At 41.7% G+C, this 22,102-nt stretch overlaps 1 protein-coding gene across 1 annotated transcript in view; it reads right to left on the bottom strand.

Annotated features, from left to right (window-relative positions):
• Positions 1-17,876, bottom strand: part of CRACDL (CRACD like) — a gene marked incomplete at both ends in the record, with an annotated part of 35,634 nt that extends 17,758 nt beyond the window's left edge. Inside the window, 6 exons of the mRNA XM_084225489.1 lie at positions 1,488-1,556; positions 2,175-2,339; positions 2,704-2,839; positions 5,759-5,924; positions 6,883-6,959; positions 17,839-17,876. Of these exons, the coding sequence (XP_084081615.1) occupies positions 1,488-1,556; positions 2,175-2,339; positions 2,704-2,839; positions 5,759-5,924; positions 6,883-6,959; positions 17,839-17,876 (651 nt within the window). The remainder of the gene's footprint in view (positions 1-1,487; positions 1,557-2,174; positions 2,340-2,703; positions 2,840-5,758; positions 5,925-6,882; positions 6,960-17,838) is intronic.
• Between the last annotated feature and the right edge of the window lie 4,226 nt (positions 17,877-22,102).

Below are 22,102 nucleotides of genomic sequence, written 5' to 3'. Positions count from 1 at the left end.
CAAAGCCTGCTGAAGAAGGAAAGAGCTGGCAGACCCCTTTCTCCAAATGTCATTTGCACATGGCTCAATCATCCTTCAGCTGGTCGTGCTGGGTGGCACAAGGTGGGGGGCCAGGAGGAAACTCCATCCCCAAAGCCCAGACAGGAGAGTTGTGATTCCTTTCTTCAATCCAGAAAGTCCTTGCTGCCAAGGCACAGCAAGGTGTCACTGCTGCCCAAAACCTCAGGACTGGGTGGTGCAAAATTCCTCGGCCCTGTGAACTGGTCTCCTCTGACTTACAGAAGCAGGGCTAATTTCTCTGAAATGCCAGGTAGTAGATCCTGTGGTTTGGGAGGAAAGCCTTTAGATGGAGCTGCATTCTGGCTGCACTCTCAAACTGGCATGGGTTGAAGAGAGCTCTGTGCTAAACGACAGGGCATGTGGAAAAAGCTAAACAGCTGTGTAGTCATCACCACGACTCAGGAGTCAGCAAGTGAGTCAGAAAGTAATGTTAATGGAACAACAGGGAGACATAAATCCTCTTTCAGCAAACATGCATCTGGACTGGGCACAATTACAGTGAACCCATAACAGCTTTCAAGAAATACTTCCTGAGAAGTAAGGCCAGAAATCTTTGCTGAGCCCTGCTTCAGCTGGTCCTGCAATACATTTTGCATAATTACCAAGAAATGGTCAGCTCGGGACTAGTTTCTCTGTTTCATTTCTGCAATTTCCTTCCACCCCTCCTCCTATTCCTAGAAAATGCTCTTCCCTCTACCCCTGCGTTGTTTCCACCATGACTCCAGCTGCAGACAGCTAAAAGAGACTCTTCAGAGCTTTCCAAAACAGCCCTTTAATCAGCCAGAAGGGCTGGCTTCTGATTGAAGAAAGCCATCCATGTGCCTATACTTGAGCTCTGAAAAACATCACTTCAGCAAAATTCACAGCCAGAATCTGACTGAAGGCTGAACTCAGACTCCTAAGCAGCAATGTCAGCCACTATCATCAAGCAAACACTCTCTGTGTCAGTGTGAGGTAACTTTGTACTTAAAGCAGGGTCTGGGCAGATTTCAAAGGATCTAGAGCTGTTCCCATCTCTTCAATAAGCTTTCTCCCTTATCCTGTGCATGTAACTCAAGCAGCCTTTACTGCAATTTCCCATCTTTGAAAAAATGGACACTGCTTCAGTGTCTAAATCTGGTTGGTTGTGCTTGGAGATTAAATCATGTCTATAAAGTTGGCTAAAGGATATGAGCTTTTCTAGAGACATTCATTAGTATCAATGGGATAATAATGGGATGACTTTGTATCAGAGTTATGTTGATAAATAATCACAGTTTTTTTATGTTAGACAGACATTAAAACAGCAAACAGACAGGCAGGCAATTACATGCATACGAAATTGTTTTTTGCAGCAGACAGGAAACAAAATAATATTTTTTAAAATATTTCTTTTAAAAACTACTATGGGTAATTACATGTCCTTTAATACATTTGGCAGAAGTTACCTGTTCTTCTTCTTCACTGCCTGTTCCAGCTAAACTCAAAGAGCTAAGGTGCTTGTGAGAGTCAGAGAACTGTGGGATGGAATGAGGAAGAGATTCAGCAAAAGATGACAAACAAGGTGGATATAATCGCAGAAATTATCTACACAAAGTGCACAAAGGTACTGACAATGTAAGTTTTCTCTACAGTCTTAAGGATTAGCAAGGACACTGCAAACATAAAGTGTAAGACATGCAGATAAAGAATGAAATAATGTCTAACAATACTATCATTAAAAAAAAAATCAGATTATTTTATGTTTCTTTTTCCAATGACAACCTAAAAGAACATTAGAGAGTTCTCTTATCAACACACTCAAGGGGGAATACAGATTTTTCGGCCTTATTTTTTTATGCCTGGAAGCTCTTTTTAGTCTCTATAAAAAACACAGCATTCCCATGCATGTACACAATCACATACTCTTCTTCCTAGTTCTGCATTTTCTGGTGTGATATTTATGTTTTAGCAGGAACACAGATTCTAAGTAGCTGTTTACAGAGAGAGAGTGTTTTCCCAGTTTGAGTGAGGTATTTCTGGATTGCTCAGAGGTAAAATAGGGATACGTAAAACCAAATACTTTATTCTACCATCCCCATATAGGTAAAACAAGTCATTAAACACCCATTTTTGTCGACACTGGAACTACTCACTCTTGTTGTCATGCCTGAGTTTAGGCTTTCATGAAGCAAAGACATTTCTGGAGGGCTCCTGGGTAATCCATCATCTTCAGAACTGGTCCCAGCATCCTCTGTTCGCTTTGCATGAAGTCCAAATGGAGGCGGAGGCCCCAATTTCATGGTAGGCTGGAGTTTCAACTTCAGTGTGGCATAAAATACATTAGTTTGTGATAGTGATGGAGATTTCCCCAGAACATTTGTTAGCTGAGGTCAATGAGTTACCATTATTTTAACTTCACAACTGAATGATCCAGGGCACAGGACATCTGACTTTACACATTCTCTTAGGGAGCCATATAAACTACCCATTTTTCAGCTATCATTTATATAGAACCAAGACAGGATACTGCTGTCTAATCAACAAATGCAACAGTTGATGTAAACTGCAGCCTGATATTACTTACTAATCAAACATTCAACTACAAATACTATACAAAAAAATCAAGCCTGGAAAGACATTCCATCTCTTACATTTGAAAAAATATGATATTGTCTATATTACCTGTAAAGCTCTAATCCGATCAGAAATGTTTTCTTGAGAAAAGACTCTTACTGGCCTTGCAGGCTCTTGCCCAGTCTCAAGAATGAAAATGCTATCATGTGACAAAGCTCTGCTTCCCATAATGCCTTTATGTGTCCTAGAATGATATAACAAATGAATGAAAACATGTAAATTTTTTGCCATTTCTCTTAACTCAAGGGGTCTATTGAAGGTGGAATGGGACACAAGGATGCACAGCATACATCACAAACAAGATTCCAGACTTTCCATAAATGCAGCCATTCAGGGTAATCTAAGTAACACCTTTAAAAACCAAAAAAAAAAAAAAAAAATTGTAAATGCTGTTATCTGTCATGTTAACAAATTGAATCAAGGTTAAAGACAGTTTAACCCCAGAAGATGAGTTATGTCTTATGAAAAAAGCTACTGCCCCTTGGGTGGAAGCCAGCAGCTGGGTGGTGTCACAGCGCCACAGGCAAGCCCAGGTGCAAAATTGAGTTCACATGAACGAGTCTGTCCTGAGACTTCTTGCTAATGTAAGACCATGTCTTGCAAATGAGTGACCATTATCCTAGGAAGAATAAGTACCTTTTACTAAGTGGTACAGCATTTAATATATCTCTGCCACACAGATCATTAGCAAAAACATTTCAGGCAATGTAGTCCTTACATGGAATCCTTTGCACAGGTGCAAAAGATCCTTAAAAGGTGCTGTGCTCTATATCAAGGTCCCTCAGATTTTCTCTTATGAGCCTGTGGGATGCATTTTTTCATTGACAATCATTGTGGCTTAGTTGGGGGAAATAAGAGATGCTTTGTAGGCAGCTTCTCTCATATTCTGTTTCCTACTCTTGATGCATGTAACTTCTTTTGCAAATGGTGCATGTGGGGCATAAGTACCATGCTTCCTCATGGGAATGGTAGAGGAGGGCCACAGACAGACAGCTAGCTGCTAGGAGGTTCCTTGTGCTCATTTTCCTCAGCTTAGCTCGTACCCTGACTGAGAAGGGACAAGAAATGTGTGCACACAGCATTTTTTAAGAGTACCTTTTTCAAATTTTTTAAATCGAGCTATGAAATGGTAAATGAGTGCAGAAGAGATCATTGTTTGGGTTTATGTAACTATCAAGTGAATTGAGCAGAAAAGAAAAAAGAACTGTATTTCTGGATCCTAGATACTGTCATAGGGACATTGAAGACAAACATAAACAATCATGGCAGACTGTAACATTTTCCACACAGTGGCTGCTATAAATATGTTTGATAAAACAATAGCAGGAAAGAGTTGATCCACATTCTTGCTGCAGAAGGAAGGAAAGCCTGCTACGTCTGCTTAATGGATTAGAGACATTAGAAGAACAATTTGTCTGAGTGCAAATGTGATCTCTGCACAGCATCCAAGGTCAGACAGATCTATAGCAATTTGCAGAGTGGGTGCCAGTCAGGGCTGCAGCGGTGCCCTACGCACCAGCACTCAACAAGGGCGGCAGCCACACAGGCCGTGTCACTGCATGGGCACCTTTATCCCAGCATTCCATCCTCAGTTCCTCTTTCTAGCGGATGCATCCCTCCCAGACACTTAATGGAAGTACCCTGCATGTCTCCTCAGATTAAGAGTGTTCCTTCCTTTCAAATAATTTCCTGGTCTTAGTCTGTCTACATGAATATTAAGAAACAATCATGTAACAACGCTTCAGGTTACAGCGCAGAAATATGGCCATGAGAGCCAGAGATGGCACCCACTCAGACATGGCCTTGTTAAGGCACACATGGGGCAAAGAAAATCTCACCATCCACATCTTACAGGACATAATAAGTTGTCAAACAACAGAACTTCACACCACCTGGTGCTGCCAGCCCAGAACTCCGAGGGCTTCAAGCTGCACTAACTAACTAACTATTGCCAATGCCATGAAAGCAAAAAGAAAAAAACAAAACCAAACCATCAAAGAGAAAAAAAATAAAAAGAGTGTTAATAATTTCTTTTGGTTGTTTGGCGCTGCCTGGTGGCCACATAGAATAATGTCGTTTTAAATGGCCGGGATGGTTTCCTTTCCCATTCCTGGGCACAGCAGCGCCCCTTGCTTGAGGACCAGAAGGCTTGTTCCGAAGAGCACAACATCCACCAACGCAAAGACTTGCTCTTTAGTTATCGAAGGGGGTCTTCAGTCCACCTCTCTGTCCAGAGACATAGCTGAGTGTTTGGACTGGGTTTCTCATGGTCACTTTTCATAGTGGGTAAAATGGAGACAGGGTTTTCAGAGGCAAAGAGGTACACAGGATGGGACTCATCTGGTCTAACTCCAGACATCAAATTGCAGCTATTTACACTGGAGGTGGCTATCCCAGGCTCCTGTTTACATTCAGTGGAGAGATACAGGCACTTCCAGAGCCTATTTCATGCATAAGGGTGATACAATCTTGTTAGTAATGCTGACTTCTCTCTGACTAAAAAAGGCAGCTGGTAACTAACTATCCCTGTCCGCGGCAGATGATCTCTAAAGACCCTTCCAACTCCTACCATTATAGGAATCTGTGGTTCTAGAACTCAAAATTAGACATCTGGTCAGATGGATCCACATATACAGAAGAAAAGAAGTCTTCAGAGCCTCTGGACCCTGCTGATTTCAGTTGCAGTCAGCCCATTACTCCTTCCTTGCTTTCAAACCCTGGCATAAAGGGTTAGTCATCTAACCTTCTCTAACAATCCTTAGTAGTCACATGTTAGGGACATAAGGTTTATATCCTGGTAGGATATAAACTGATTATCTAATTCATTTTTGAAGATGGGAATTACATTCTTTTGAAATTATAACCCAAGGCTTATTTATGATTAAATGAAAGCATTTTTCATTAATATTTCTTGCTACACCCCACTCAATTCCCTTTTGATTTGCCTGGCATCAACCATTTTAATTTGTACTTTCCTGGGAAAAGCAACTATTTGAAAATACAGAATTATGCACAAGGGGAGGAGGCAATTTTGAGGCGTTTTTAATCTACAGACATTGTAGCAATTTTGTATTTGTTCACCAAACAGAGTCCAAAGACTTACTCAAGTTCATCTTCAGAATCATAGCTAGTGTGCATGTCATGAGAGGCTGCAACATCATTTGTTGACTGGCACAGCTTCAGACTGCTGCTCACAGAAGATGATGTCTCTTTCCTTTTCTTTTTACCAAAAAACTTTTTGAAAGATTTGAACTTTGATTTTTTCTTTCCTAAGTGAAAAAACATAAAGAAGATGCAACCAGCAGCATGTGCAAATTTTTGAAAAATAACATTTCTTTATAATTTTTTACATAAGTGGATTTTTTCCTGGAAAATGTAACACAGTCCACTGTTGCATTAATGTCTTTCAAGACTGTACAGATGGTATGAAATTACTGTTATCTTGGAGAATGGATTACAATGTTTATGAGACATAAGAAATAACCAATGGTGTAGAATCATTCCTAATAGAGTTTCTACTTGCCTCTTGAGGTAATTAAACTGTGAAGGAAAAATTTTGTCTTAACTGCCTGGGATATGAAAAAGAAATTATTACTTGGAAACCCACTGCCTTTGTTCAGCAAGCTAAATAGTGATGATAAGAGCAATGCTACCAAAACCAATTTAAATGTAGAAAAGGCATACAAAGGTGATTGTACAGTGTTGGGAGGCTAATGCTGTTAAAATGTTGGGTTTATAATACATTGAGAATATTTTTAATGCTGATTACAAGATTCAATGGGTCACAAAGTATTCATCTAGGAATCAAGCAATAACCTTGAAAAGCAATTCTAGTCTGCCCAGTGAGGAAAGACCTAAATTAGGATCAGTTGCAGCTCTGTGAAGGAAACTATCCAAATTAAATCACTGTTTTCCACAAGAATTCCAACAATTTGTGCCTGGCCTGTTTAAGTTGACATGACAGTACCGCGAAGCATCCTTGTCAGCATTTCATTCACTCTTGGATCTTGTTGGATAAAAAAGTTAGCTTGGTCACAAAATGCTATAAAAATCTTATTTCAGGCCTGTGAAAATGCTGAAAACATGTAACAGCTCTTGGAAAAAGCTGAAGAGAAAGGCAGAGTGCATTCTCTAAACAAACAAAATGCACTTCTATGAGAGAGCTAAGGCATAGAAGCTTAAGAAGTCACAGCGCTTTTCATTCACCAGGGAAGGGAGAAATTATACCTGAATTGTCCTCTCCATCTCCTTCAGTGTCTCTCATCTTAGGGTCCATTGTCCTTGAGGAACTCATGTGGCAATCACTAAAGGAGGAACAAAACCTGTTAGTTGTACCAACAAAATAACAGTACTTCACTGTATATGTGTACAAGTTGCTAAAATACAAAGATAGAGAATAGAACATTATGTGTATGCTTACATAATATATGTCTCCATACATGTCTGAACATACGTGTGTGTATTTTATATATAAACATACATAATATATAAAAATATCCCATATGGTACTTATTAGGCTATAGAGAGGTAGAATAGATTATACAGACTATTTCCACTTCCAGAAGACAATAGTACTTGACATTTTAGTCAACCAGCCCCTCTTGTCTCAAGACTGAATTTGGTGAATCCTTGAATGCTTCTAAAAATATGTATTAGGGAAGATGGGCTTCTTCGATTTTCACTTTCTCAGCCCATTCAGGTCCAGAGACAAAATGACAAAATTACAGCATTTGAGCAAGTGTGCAAGTAACAATAGTAGAGAATCCCACATATTTTTCCCTTATTTATGTCCAGTTTTAAGTATTCTGGAGATTATGGTTTTTCTTCTTTCTAAAGAAACTTGGGAAAAGGTAGAGATTCTTTCCATCCCTTTCTTTTTGTAAAGATAACAGAGTTAGGGAGAATTAGTAACAGAGAAATACAAGTAAAACTAAACCAACTGATTTTCTTATTTTCTTCTCTCTTCTTTCTTTACTTTTCAGAAGTGAAATATTACTTTGCTTATTAAGGTTCCTAAACTAAAAAATAATTGCAAAACTGCACATGTCCAAAGCCTGAAGACAATTTATTCGTAATTTAAATTATATTTCTGGTGCAGTAGTCTGTTTGTGCTCTCTTTTCTTCATTTGGAGAGCCATAATTTCATGGTCAAGGGAGAAGAAAGTCATGGATGCCATTGATTGGATAGTGAGTTAAATGCTGTAGAGTCACTCTTTGGGCTGTAACAGAGGCAGATGCTCATGCCACAACCTGCATGGGAGGGTGAGTAGACTGTGGCTGTTTTGATCCACTGAAGTACCAGGAGATTTAAGAAATAAGGCTTGTAAATCCAACAAGCTAGTGAAATGGAAATGAATCCTTTATTACTCAAACCTAAAACACAACAACACATCACCTGAGCCATCTGCAGCCGCTTGGGCTGGGCCACAGTGCAGGGCTGCAGGGCAGCCACAGCAAAGGCACCTCTCCTGGCTGGCAGCTCCAGGGCTGCTGCCCCAGACAGACCCACAGCTTGGTGTGAAACACCCCCTGCCACCACCCACCGGTACCAAATCAGAGCTAACACAAACATGAGGGTGAGCAACTTTTGGTCAAGGGCACCTGCCCAAAGTACGGAGAATTAATAAGGCACTTACCCTAGGAAAAAAAAAAAACGGATGAGGGTGGTGAGGCACTGGAACAGGTTGCCCAGAGAAGCTGTGGATACCCCACCCCTGGAAGTATTCGAGGTCAGGCTGGATGAGGCTTTGAGCAACCCAGTCCAGTAGAAGGTGTCCCTGCCTATGGCAAGGAGCTTGGAACTAGGTGTTCTTTAAGGTCCATTTCAACACAAGCAATTCTGTGGTCTAGGATACCTTTATTTTTAAAGTAAATGTCCACTGGGAGGTGACAGATAAATATGTATTTTGGGCTGTGGCATACCTAGTCAATAGTTAAACAGGGTGTCTCAGATTCCTCCTGTCACGTTGCAGTAGCAATGGCAGGAATGTAAATCAGTATCTTTAAAACTTCAGCATGCCCTGTAGCATCTATAAGCTACACACATCCAGAAGGGGGATTCTACAGTCTCTGCATAAATTGTGGATGACATAACTCACATCCCCATCTGTGGTTCATTGGCATCAGCCTGCTGCATTCAGCTGCACTCAGGTGAGGGTATATTATTTTTTATCCAAATGTTTGTATGTCATACTTCACTAGTTCTCTATAGTAAAGCCACTTGGAGATAAACTCCCACACAGTGACAATGTTTGTTGGAAACATGCAGGCAAGTATAAACATGTTCCCTCTGGCAAAATTCAATCAGATAGTGTATTATATTCCTGACAAATCAGAATTATGTTCTTGTCCTAAACCTTGGCAGCCAAATTTCTAGAGAATAAAGCCAATTAAAAAAAAAGTTAGCTCCGCCATAATGCATGCAAAGATTAGCGTGATTTATTTTGTGACATATGAGGTCACAAAGAGTGTTTCCACTGGATGCTTCAAACATTGAGGGAAAGGGTAAGCAGGGGTGCAGCATAAATCTCCTCACTTAGAGGAAACTGAAGGACATTTAACCTTGAATGGGCTCTCTTCTTGCCAGTCGAGCATTTTGAAGCAAGATCCTCACTCCCTTCTTTCCTCATGCAGCACTTCTTTGGGCCCACCACATTTTTGGTGTTTCCTCACATTATTTAAGAATGTGTGTCTTACTCAGAGGAAGGCAGCCCTCTGCTACTGTGTCTCTTGCAAGAGTACAGAGCTGGAGCCCTGGCTTGTGAGAAGGAAGGAGGTGGTTGGGCACTCCATGTGCGTGTGTATGTGGCACCCATATTCCATAACCCCTGGAATCCTGGGGATTTGGGTATGTGGGCAAATCAAATTCCTATGTTAAGGGAAGATGCTGGTCAATGTGCATCATTATTTTATATTATCTGTTCTGGATATGACCCATCCTGGGCCAATGCTGGCCTGTTGGTGAAGGAGTTGTTCTATCCACAAGAGCAAGATAAAGAAATTTTAAAAAAACATGTGAGTTGACCTAGTGGCAAGGGGAAGTTGGGCTGTCTGGCTTCACATTGATCCTGGTTGGGATTGTTATAATCAGAGAGAGATAACTCCCATAGTGTGATTAGAGCTTGTGAGGAGATGAGTAAATTTTACTGAAGTACAAGAATGTAGACAGAGACCAGAGTAATATAAAATGAGTACTAGAAAAGATTGTAATGGGTACTGTTGAGATACAAGGGAATGACTCTCCAGAATCTTAATAATATTTTATTATTATTTATTATAATACAATATAGTAGCAAGTGTAATTCTGGACCCAGATGCCTCTGACATCTGCAACTATTTTAAGGATCACATGTCAGAGTGACAAAGAGAAAATCAGAAAGATATTATATTACCTAGGGGTTCTAAGTTTGTCCAAAATGTAAATGATTTGTTACTTGCCAGCAAAACACAAAAGATTGTTTGAAATATACTGTTTTTCCATGTACTGCTTTATGCAGGGATTTCTTTGTTTAAGGACCTTCTTGAGAGATGCCCAACTCAGGCTGTAATGCTATTAATAAAAAATAATTTTTAAATGCTTTTACAAAGGAATCTGTCTTTCAGCTTATTGATTGAGCAGAAACATAATTGAACCCAGTTATTGTGCTGGCATGTGTAATTTCCATAACACCAGGTCCCACCACTGCTGCCAGAGCCACCCCTAGACAGCCCAGTGTCACCTGGGGAAAAACCTGGCTGCTTTGCTGTGGGAGGGCTGCCCAAGAGACCCAGGCTGTGTGCAGGGAGGAAGGTTGTCCAGGTGAGATAACTCTGGAGTGAGGCAGAAAGCAATCCAAGGTGTGGGTCAGAGGCACCTGAGTGCAGGAGACATCAGGCACAAATACCAGTGGCCTCAACCTCCTGTGCAGGAGCCCAGAGACTCCTTTAACCTCTGCAAGGAAATGGTTATTTTAAATGATGGTAAATAAATCCTGTAAGTTTGGGTTGGGTAAGCAGTACTGGCTTTGCAGTGGGGGGACTGTAAGGCTTTTAATAAAAACTGCCTCTCAACTCATCATGACACTATAAGGATTTGGTTTTCTGTTCAAAAGACAAGTTTCCTGCCCAAACCCAGGGCTGGGTGTGACCGTCCCAGGCCAGTGGTGGCTGACACAGAGGAGGAGGTGACAGCAGCCCTTGCAGCAGTCACTGTGTTGTGCAAACATACACCATGACAAAAGCAGTGAGGCGCAGCCACTTGCTCCATACCAAGGATGCAGGAAGAGTTTTGTGCCTTTATTGTAAATGTGAGGCCACCAACAAGGGGAGAGAACGATGAATCTGACTCCATCCTATCAGAAGACTAATTTATTATTTTATTTTACTATATTATATTAAAAAAAATCTATGCTATACTAAAGAATACAGAAAAGATACTTACTGAATGCTAAAGAGATAATAATGAAAACTCGTGACTCTTTCCAGAGTCCCGACACAGCTTGGCCCTATTTGGGCAATGAGTCAAAACAACTCACACTGGAGTCCAATCAGGCAATCACCTGTGGGCAAACAATCTCCAAACACATTCCACATGAGCACAACACAGGAGAGGCAAATGAGATAAGAATTGTTTTCCTTTTCTCTGAGGCCTCTCGCTGCCTTTCAGCTTCCTAGGAGAAAAACCCTGGGTGAAGGAATTTTTACAGAGAATGTAAATGCCACATGCCTTCTATTACCAAAGGGAGATTTTTTTTGCATCAAAGAATGAATGGACACATGCTTCCTTAACCTGAGAAGGTCACAGAGTGGGGGCGAATCAGCAGGCAACAGAGAGGACTGCAAGAACTCACAAAATGCTTCTGGGCTGTGTGCTGGTGTTCAGGTTTTCAGAAAGATGCTCAAAAGTCAACAGATTCATTTTTAGTGTTTGCTCAAAACCAGGGTTTTGAGCAAACAATGAAACTGACACTTAGCCACTTACTTGAGTACTTTGCCAAGTGATGGTTTGCATTGGAGCAATATCCCAAGACAGTGTGAAGAAATATTGGTCCCTGCTGAGCATCCAGCAGCTGCCAGAGATCCCTCTGTGATGATCTGCAAGCCAAGCACTGCCTGCCTTAGTGTTTCACCAAACCTAGCTGTAGACAATCACATTCATTTCTACCTTAAAATTTACTGTGTTGTTTTTATTAACATGGGGGAAACTGGGCTTCCTTTGGTGAAAACACGGGTTTCCACCACCAGGAGATAATCCTATTTTTTTCCCAAATATATAAACTTAGAGAACCATACTATCTATATCTTCCCTTTTTCTTTCACTATAATGTATTTTAACAGTATCTTTAGACAGATTTTCAATCTTTCAAGCCTTTTCCTCAACATCTGCAACAAGCCCTCCAGTATTAATACTTTCATCATGGGAAAGATTTGATTAAATCATGATACTTAAGAGGAGAAACAAAAAAATCCAGGGTTTACCCTTGATATGGCTGTAACTGCTTGTCATTTCCCTGATGTAAACAGAGATTGCAGTTTTTGCTCTGGAGCCAAGTTTTTTCCCCCTCAAAGCTTTGTTTAAAATCTATAATGGTCTACAAGCTTAAGAGCTGTGCAATGAAATACTGACAAAATCCAGCAGCTTTGGATTTGGCACCCACTGGGATGGGTGGCATTCATTGTGCACTCATGCTTGGATCTAGAGGCTTGGCTGCTGAGCTTTCTCATTTCCAGTTTCCCCAAGGATTTACTGAAGTCCATCACTTAATTAAATCATCCTGTGATCTGAAAACTCAGCAGGATTTTCATCCTAAAGAAGCAACCTGCATTGGTTCTCCCTTGTTAGCAAGGGCAAGATTTACCACACCACTGGCAGTCACACCCTTTTCTTCTTTTTTTTCCCCACATTGTATGTGTGGTTCTTTTCACAGTGGAATACTAGAGATACTTGGTTTATCAATTTATTATGAGCTTTTATAAGCCAAATATAATGTCTGCTGACAAATTGCTAAATCCTACCTGTTTATAACAGTATTTTTGCTATACTGGACTTTTCCCAGCAGAGACTTTTTTCACTTTCCTCCTTCCTTCCTAGGTCCTTTCTAGATAAGCTGAGATACAAGAAATACATCTGAGACTGTGCCACTGCAGAGAATGGAGATGGAATATAGCAGCGTAACAAGTTTTTATTTCCCTTTTTATCCCTTCCAAAGGCTGGTACACTCCAAAGTGTGTATCCAAAAACCAACAGCAATTTACACCTTTCGTTTCTCTTTTGTATAAGAATAGTAGAAACACGAGGAGTTAAAAAAATCTGAATTTAGGGAAATGATTTCACATGAGACAAAGAGCTGCCCTTTTCTCAGAACATCACAATATACACTAACATATAAACTAACATTCCCTCTGGTATTACACAGTCTTGAAGATTTTGGGGGGGGGGGTGGGGAAGAAGAAGATAAGGCAGGGATTCTGGGGATATAAAGAAAACACAAATACTTAGAGATACTCCTCTAGCTGAGAGAGTAACCAACCCAAAACCAAGTGCCTGGAGCAAAGACTGAGGCAGCCTTTTCTCATCCTTCCCCTCCCTGAGGACTCAGACCTGAAATGAAGGCCCCATCCAGAGGCCACGCAGCCTCTTCTCCTGTCACTTGGACTGCAGAATTGGGACATCTCACTGTTTCCAGAGGGAGCAAGCCCAGAGTGCCTGCCATGGTCCTCTGCCACCCCAGGCACATCAGCAGTGCTTTCACAAGCCTGGAGGCACTCCAGCTCTCCGAAATGTGCATTAGCAAGAGCACCACCTGGACACTGCCCCAGGGTGCTATGCCTTGGCATAGCACAGGTTCAAAAGTGTGTTGTGATCTCCTGCCTCCCACACAAAGCTTAATCTCTGCAGCCAGGGGAGACTTTGTGCTGAAAACATTGCGCAGGGTGTGGCAGAAGGAAGTGTAGGACAGCAGGCAGGTATTCACACAGCCCAAGAAACCCTGCTGTTCAACACACCTCTCTGCTCAGACCTCCTCCAGCTAACAGAGATCACTGTCCCCTCCTTTCAAACTCTCAAACAACTTTCGGTGCTCCCAAGAGACAATGCTTGAGCCTAGCCAAAACTAAATCTCCCACAGTATGTCCAATTATAAAATCATTTCCAAAGGGCAGCCATCATCTTGAGCTTTTCTTTCTAAGATAAATCACCTGCAAGAGGAGGTCTAAAAAGCATAGTGAAGTGCTCCCCCCAAGCTAGCACAGCACGTATGAGCCCAGGTATTAGGAGTGTCCACATGAGTGAGGAGCAGGTCTCTGGGAATCTCATTAGTCTGTATAAACACATCCAAAAAGCTCATAAAAAGGACAGGAGAATTTCATAACAACTGCAACACCATTTCCAAAGCCATATATTTTCTTGCTTCAGACGTCTCACTAGGTCAAAGGAGTTTCACTTTTCATTTTTTATTTGGCCTCCAATTTTTAAATCAAGGGAATAGATGCACCTGAGTGCATGCTTACATACACACAGCCATCCTAGAAGCTTTATCCATAGTGCCAGCACTGGGACTGAATGGTCATTCTGCCTTTCCTACCATATGTCAGCACCTCCACAGTATACATTCTAGCTGTGTCCTCATAATTTGTGAATTATTAAAAATAATTTAACACAGAGAAGACACTTTCTGAGAAAAAAAGATATTTTCTGAGACATTTTCTGCACTGATTTGTACTACCAAGTCTAAATAAAATATCAAAAATAAACTTCATACCAAACCAGGGAAAAAAACCCCTTTCACTTTTTGTATACAACTTTGCCTTTTGTTTCCAAAATTGGGCAGACAATCATCTCCTTCCATTTTGTTTTGTTGTATCAGTAAACAAAAAGTTTTGCTTTGCAAAGTCTATGACTTCATATGTTCTTTGCTGTTAGCACTTTACACTGATGTCCATGAGAACATCAACAAAATGTGGTATTTGCACAAACGGTTGGCTGCCTAAACGATAGTTTGCTATCCATTTTTGTCTGTCTCTCACTGAAGCTGGTACACTTTACCCATCTTTTCTTATCTGCATTATTGCCTAATAAAAGGCTTTGTTTTCTTGCTTGTGGCTAACATTTATCTCCAGCTAATGCAATGTTTGTAGCACGCTCTTACGTTAAAAGATAATTTGCATATTGCACAACCAGGTTGTGTGTTGAGAGCCTATGAGCCACTCCTCGTGCTCAGAGCAAGGCTGGCTCAAGTGTCTTTGCTGCCAGCATCCTCTCCATGGCTGCACAAGTCCTAGGCCAGCATCCAGGTAACACACATCCTGAACATAAGTCAATGGCCTTCTCTTTTAAAACTCTGCCAGTTCAGAATCCTCTGATCCTCCTCCCACTCACTGTCATAATGAACAGAGCTACTGTGAGTGATTTGCCCTTTCTCTCAGAAATAACTAATAAAAGTCAGTTGCACCAGCACATATCTCTTCCAATGCTGTTCTTTGCACCAGAGTTTCTATTCTTCCACCCTCAGCATAGGTGGAGGTGGAAGAATACCAAGCTGTGCCACAAGGACCAGCAATGTGTAATTATTGACACACTCCTGCCCCTTGGCATCAGCCCTTGCCTTTGCAGTTCTTACATCTATCACTCAAATTCCTGTTGCATATGTAAACATAAGGTGGTGCCAGATGTCCCTGTGATCACTGAGAAGAGACATCAGGGGATGTCATGTAATAAAATACCTGCTAAAAGGAAGACTGGACAGGGGAGATAGGACAGAGTTTGCTGCATGGGCTTCAAGCCTGAGCCTTTGTGCAAACAGGGCAAGGCCTGCCATGTACCACAGGTGAGGTTTTAGGGGCTACAACAGAGAACTCTTCCCAATCCTTGAAGGGTTTTCTGGGCATTCAGTTGTTTTCAGTCTTCCACTGCTGTTGGGCAGTGTGTATTTTCCTTTGCCTAACCAGCCCAAATTACCCTCTGATGCATCTGCCCCTGCTATTCCAAAGGCTGTGCAGATTCTCATCAGATCCTCATCAGCCCTTCTGCCATGCCCCTGCCAAAAGCGCATTCCTTTCTCTATTACAAGCACAGGGCATTTCCAAGAGATGGGAGAGAGGTAAACCCCTTCATTTTCTACCTCTTTTTTCCCCCCAAGAATTAATAGTCCTTCCTTCTCTCAGCATTTCTGAGAGAGATGAGAAACACTTCATAAAATAAACTTTCCTCCCAAGCAGTTTGTGAGGAGTGAGATTTTTATTTTTTAAAACAGTGCATTGTTACAGAACACAAAAAAAAGAGGTCAGAAGGCATTACTAGGGCTGCCCAGTCTGGTGTCCTGGATAGTGCAGGGAGTCAGCTGTTCCAGAAGGGTGAAGGGAACTTTCTTTCCTGATAGAACCCAGTAACTTGAGGGTATACACCTTTGCAAAGGTCACACTTGTTCACAGGAAAAACCTTAGCTTGACTTGCATGCTTTCTTTAAACAAACAAAAAACACCAACAAAGCAAAACCAAAGCAAAACAAACAACCATAGAAAAGAATTACAGGAAGGGGGGTGGGGGGAGGAGTCTGCATGGGCAAAAGAATAAAGCAAACTCATGTGAAATGTCTTATTCCTATGCAGTAATCCTTCTTTCTTGTTTTCGGTCTTTTACTTTTTGTGATTTAATAGAGGGGCCAGGAGATTTATTCCACCAACATGGAAGGCATGATTATAAATAGAACTGTTAAAGTAAAAAAGCCACATTGGCTCTCCTTCTTCCTCAGCATTTAGGGACAATAAAGGCATAGCTGTTTTATACAGAAACACAAGATCTCCCCTAGCTAGCTACCTACCAGAGATCCTCTGCTATATTTATGAGCACAAACAGCTCAGTACACTACCAGATTTTAGGTTTGTGCCAGCCATTTTTACTGATAGAAGCACAACCTGTAGTTTTAACTTAAATTATATTGAGTGTTCACATAGAGTATTTTGCTAATAATGTTCTGAAGAAGGTCATATTTTTTTACAATAGCAGGCTAACATCACTCAGAGTCAAGTGTCAGTGAAGTATTAAAAATTCACTGTGCCTTTCCTTGAAAAGCAAAAGAGAAAATAAAGCAAAAGGCCTTTCTTTAGTTAGAACAAAACTACATTTGATTCTACATATTGCAATTGCAATTACTGTTGAATTCAGCATTCAGAACATTCCTGAAGCTATTTCACAAAAATAATTATACTAGGTCTTTTGGTATTCAGAATGAGTAGAAATATCAACAGTGTTATAAGGTCTCAGTGCCTTTAAATTCATGGAAATATAACAGGGCTTTCATTGATCCTTCCTTGTTTTTTTGGAACCATGAATACAATAAATTGTCTATTCACCTACATACACACACTTCCTTTGTGGTGAAGGAAAAGTAAGTCTCCCCTGTAAGCACAGCAAGCCCTGAGCAATGGCTCACTGACACCTGCTGCCCCATCAATTAGGCTAATGTAAGGGTGTTCTTGTACAGTGCAGAGGTTAATGGGAGTTTAAGATGCAGAAAGTGTTGAGCAGTACCTGGAATGAGATCCTTGTTCAGCTTTATCTGCTATTCTGAAGGAGACTCAGTGGGCCAAGTTAGCCAGACAAGGAGATAACTGCTAACATCTAGAGCTGAATTTGGCCCAAATTTCACAGGTCCATAATGTGTGTTATAGCCAACAATGTAATTTCAACAGTTCTATGAAGTTTCTTTAAAAGTTAATGATAAATCTTTAAAAATGTTGGGTTCTACTGAATACAGAATATAGTTATATCCTAGGCCTACTTCCAAATATTTTGCCATTAGTGTGATGAAAATTAGACAAACATAAGTAAGAAGGAAAGTGAATGAAATAAAGAGACTAAGCTGGGCTTTACCAGCTTCCTTGGGAATTCTTGTGCTGGAAGGATGAAGTAATTATTGAAATCATCCATGAACCATGTGCAGAATAGTCTTAATATTGGACATTTAAAATAGAGAGGAAAAAAAAAGAAAGTTGGAAATGCAAAGAGAACAAGATGGATATTTCTAGGAGAAGCCCGAGTCCTTCCAGGCAGAGAAACACCAGCCTACCAGCTGACACTAGGCAGAACATAAGCAGGCTGATTTCCAGGACCTGCTCATGAAAGGAGCCATCAGGGGTTCTCAGTCCCCAGCTCCACCTCGTCCAGCCCAGCCCACTCTGCTGAACCAGCTGCGGCCGCGTGCTAACCTGGAGTCCCCTCGGATGCAGGGATAACAAGAAGCCATGTCTGCAGCACAAGGACCAGGTCACACTCCCGGGTCATCCTAGCACGGAGGAGCGGCAAGAATGGAGTGAGATCCAGCTGAAGGTGGGGAAGGGGAGCATGGTGCCCTGCCTTCCCTCTGTAGATTGCAGACTATGGGGCCAGTTCCCTCCCCAGCATCCACACAGTCCGCCCAAGAGTTACAGCCACTGTCAGCACAGTCACAATCCTCTGAAATTTCCCCAGGCAACAGCATTCACATATTTCAGCAATAACTGCTACCTTGTAAACACATTCCACATTCCTGTTGCATTAAACCCCACAGGTCAAACGCAAAGCTGAACAGCCTCTTGTTTAACTGTTGTAGGAGGCTTGCTCTGAGGTAGTACATGTGGCAGGCTTTCATTTGGAAAGGACCTCATTTAGCCTCTTTTGACCCTTCCTAATTTAGGCACTCTCAGCCTTCAAATGATAATTATTTTCTTGAGCCCTGATGGAAGACATATGAGCCACGGGCTCCTTTATCTTTCCTCCACACCAGTAACATTCAGATCACTACTAGAAGAAAGAGATTTTTAACATAAGGTTACTATAATGCATGACTTCCTCAGAGGTTTCAGGTAGAAGTCCAGTTAAGTTGGACTTCATAATCCAAATAATTTCCTACACAAAAAGACTGGAAGGTTGCTTTCTGTCCATGCCACAGTAAACATCACAGCTGACTCTTTTCATCTTTGTTTGGAACATTTCTCCACAGTCTATAAGAAAAACAGTCAGGATTTCACCAATGTAAGAGCTATAATTATTTGTCATTTCCTCCCTTCATGACATGAACTTGCAACCTTTTCATACTTATTATCTATTCAGGACATAATTGTTCTTTATATTTGAAAGAGAGGAAATATTTTTCTGTAGCTCTTATCTCATTTACTTGCAGGTCCATGCTCCAAACCACACTGTGTTCCAAAGCAAAGATATGAGCAAATGGAAATAACTGCCACTAGCTCAGATTCTTGTTTTCTCATTCACTCCTTCCCTGCAGCAATAATCTCAGCAAATATAACCTCTGGCCATTCTGTATGCATCACCTCCAGCTGCTGCTTCAGACTTGCAGACTTTTGAAAGTCAAAACCCTGAATGCAGCCTAATAGTTTTTACTGCCACCTTATCAGAAATCCAGAAGCAAGTCTCTAGTGTGCCACCTGCACAAGCCCACTCATTCCCTTGGACTGGGAAGTGGAAAGCGTAGCGCAGAATCACAGAATTGTTAGGGTTGGAAGGGAGCCCTGGAGATCATCTGGCCCAAAGGTAGGGTCACTGGGAGCAGGTGACATAGGAACATGTCCAGGAGGGTTTTTGAATGTCTCCAGAGAGAGGAATTAAACAGCCTCCCTGGGCAACCTGTTCCATTGCACTGTCATCCTCATACATAAAGATGTTCTTCATGTTGAGATAAAACTTCTTGTGTTTTAGTTTATAGCCTTTGCTCTCACCCTGTCACTGGGCACCACTAGAAAGAGTCTGGCACCATCCTCCTGACACCTGCCTTTGAGACATTTATATCCATTAATAAGATCCCCTCTCAGTCTTCTCTTCTCTAGATTGACTAGGCCCAGCTCCTGCAGCCTCTCCTCACAAGAGAGGTTACATGCTTCTCCTGATGTTTTTCAAGTTACTCCCAGAGCAGGGACCAGAGTAAGCCTGTCATGCAGGAGCGATGCTCAGCTCCAGGCCTGTCCCTTGGTCCAGCTAAACTGGAGCTAATGGCATAGACTGAGGTGCCCTCTCTGGCCTAGGGCCCAGATCCCCCTGGCACCCTGTGGGCTAGTGGAACTCAGGAGGCAAAGGGAACTTGATCATGCTGTCCAGGTCTCCACTGGAAGGGGTTCCATGGTCCACGGATGGGGAATAGACTGTGAGAAATGTCTCCCTTTTCCCGCATCACCACTTGCCCCAAGTCTCTTCTCCTTTCTGCCACTGGGACAGAAGTTCTTCCCATCCCCCTCTGACAAGATAAGCACCTTCCTTGTTAAACTCCTCACTGCTTAAGATCTCTGTCAGAAATCTCTTGCGTGCACACTTGCCTCTGGCAGCATCTCCCTCTCAGCAATGGAAAGAGGACGACATTTCAGGAGTGAATGAGACTAAATCACTTCACCTGAAAGAGACACCCCTCTGCAGAGGAGATCTCTTCCTTTCTGCCCCTTTTAAACCTAATTTTCAGGTTCCTGTAAGCCTTTGGGGCTTACTTGGCAAGGAGGATAGGATGGTGGGGACAGGAATGTAAAGCCATTTGGAGACATTCCATTTATCCCCCAGGTTCCCTTCTTTGAATGTACCACAAATGTTTTACTTCAATTCTCAAAAGCCCAATGAGACACAGGTTATTAATTCATGACTATGACAAGATTATTATGGTTAATTTAACATGTGCAGGCACTTAAGTAACTACTGTTGGGAAATATTTGTCATTAATTCAAAAATTTCCTGCCTGCAATTTGGCAAATATAAATGCAAGTGTGCAGCAGAAATCCAGCGTGACATAAAGAGCACTCATCTGCCATCACCTTTACATGTGAAAATACAATGCATGATCTCTGCCTTATTTAAATAAGCACAACAAAACGTACTGCAGCATTCATAAATTAAATGCCATTGCCTTTCATATGCTAGAAAGAGCCCAGATGCAGGAAGAGAAACAGTGAAGCAGACAATATCCCCATGGGCAGCAAAAGGGACACCATTGGGAGAGAGGGTGGCAGAGCAGTGTTCCTAATCAAAGCTCAAAAAGCAAAGCTGTGCTTAAAAAACCCTATTTGTGTGGGCTTCTCTCCCACCTCCTGTGAGTCTGCAATAATTTCTACCAAGGCAGGTGGTGCAGAGTGAAACCACCAAAGTGGTTTCAGACAGGAACAACTTGTCTCTCAGGCATGGCACAGACCTCCAGGGTCACCCCATCACTCCCAGGGAGGGAACTCCCTGCCTCAAACTGCTGTGTTTTGCTTGCTTTCCCAGGGAAGCAGGTGAAAATTCCATGTGTATGGAGCTAGTTACAGCAACAAATCAGAAACTCAAGTCCAAAATAATCAGTCTCATGGGATCTTAAAAGGGTCCCAGCACTTCTTGGCCTTTGCTGGTCCCTTGGGCAGGTCCAAAGTCAGATGAGTCATTTTGCTCACAAAGGCTCTTTAGCTCTGGGGTTTTGCAAGACCTATCACTATCAGATGCATCCCACCTATCAGGCCCTTCTCAGTGCAGGAGCTCCATGCATTGCCTGGACTTTTTCAGTTCTCTCATGTGGTGAAAACTCCTTAGGAAAATCCTGAGGAATGTTTTGGTACACTTATATCTTCGAGCTTCACATTTGTGTTTCAGAATAAAACTTGGGAACATACTATCAGAGCAAATTACCTGAGCATTCAGTGCAAGCAAACCCTCAATATAAGCCTTTCATAGGCTGATTAAAGTCTTATTTTGAAAACTATTCAAATTCAAGTGCTATTCCAGAGCTTGGTAACTCTGACAGTTAGAAAATCCCAGACTAAATGACCAGTGTATACCTGCTTGGTTTTGTGCTAATGTAATACTTTACTTGAAGGAGCCTTTTTCTTTTGCCACAGGTATTTAGAGAAGATGTCTGTCTCCTCTTTCAGCCTTCATCTGCAAAGGCAAATAAGTCATGACATCTTAATTTCCTCACAGATAGAAGCTCTCTATTTTCCTGACTTTTTACTAACTCTTCTCTACACCTGCCCTACTCCAAGCTTACTTCTTCTGGCAGCCAGATGCCCAGAACCAGACACTGGGTCCCAGGCAGCCTCTATAGCTAAATGACACAAAGATAACTCTTGGATTTAAGCTTCCCAGCTCCTAGTTAGGCTTGCACATGTTGACAGACAAATAGAGAGAAAGCATTCACCTGCCTCCTCTTGACTACTGAAGAGTCCAAGTACATGTTTGAGCTATTTACAGTGTTTTATCAAAAAACACTGTTCATGCAAGGTCAGTGTTGAAATAACCTTTCCAGACTTGGCTCTTTCCTAGGTCCAACCACCCAGATGCTGCTGCTGACTGCCAATACCAGACTACAGGACCCATTCCAGCTTCTTTTCAAACCCTGAAGTGCCAGCATACGCTCCCTTGGCTGAATTTGCAAGGGCCCAGCCATCTGTGTATCTACAGAGTGTCTGTGGTGTAGGTATAATGGGAAAATATTTAGCCTTTTACATGCAGTTGGCAAATATACTA

The sequence above is a fragment of the Fringilla coelebs genome, assembly GCF_963513975.1.
Source record: "Fringilla coelebs genome assembly, chromosome: 2".
NCBI classification, from domain to species: Eukaryota; Metazoa; Chordata; class Aves; order Passeriformes; family Fringillidae; genus Fringilla; species Fringilla coelebs.
This window is presented reverse-complemented; position numbering and strand designations above follow the sequence as displayed.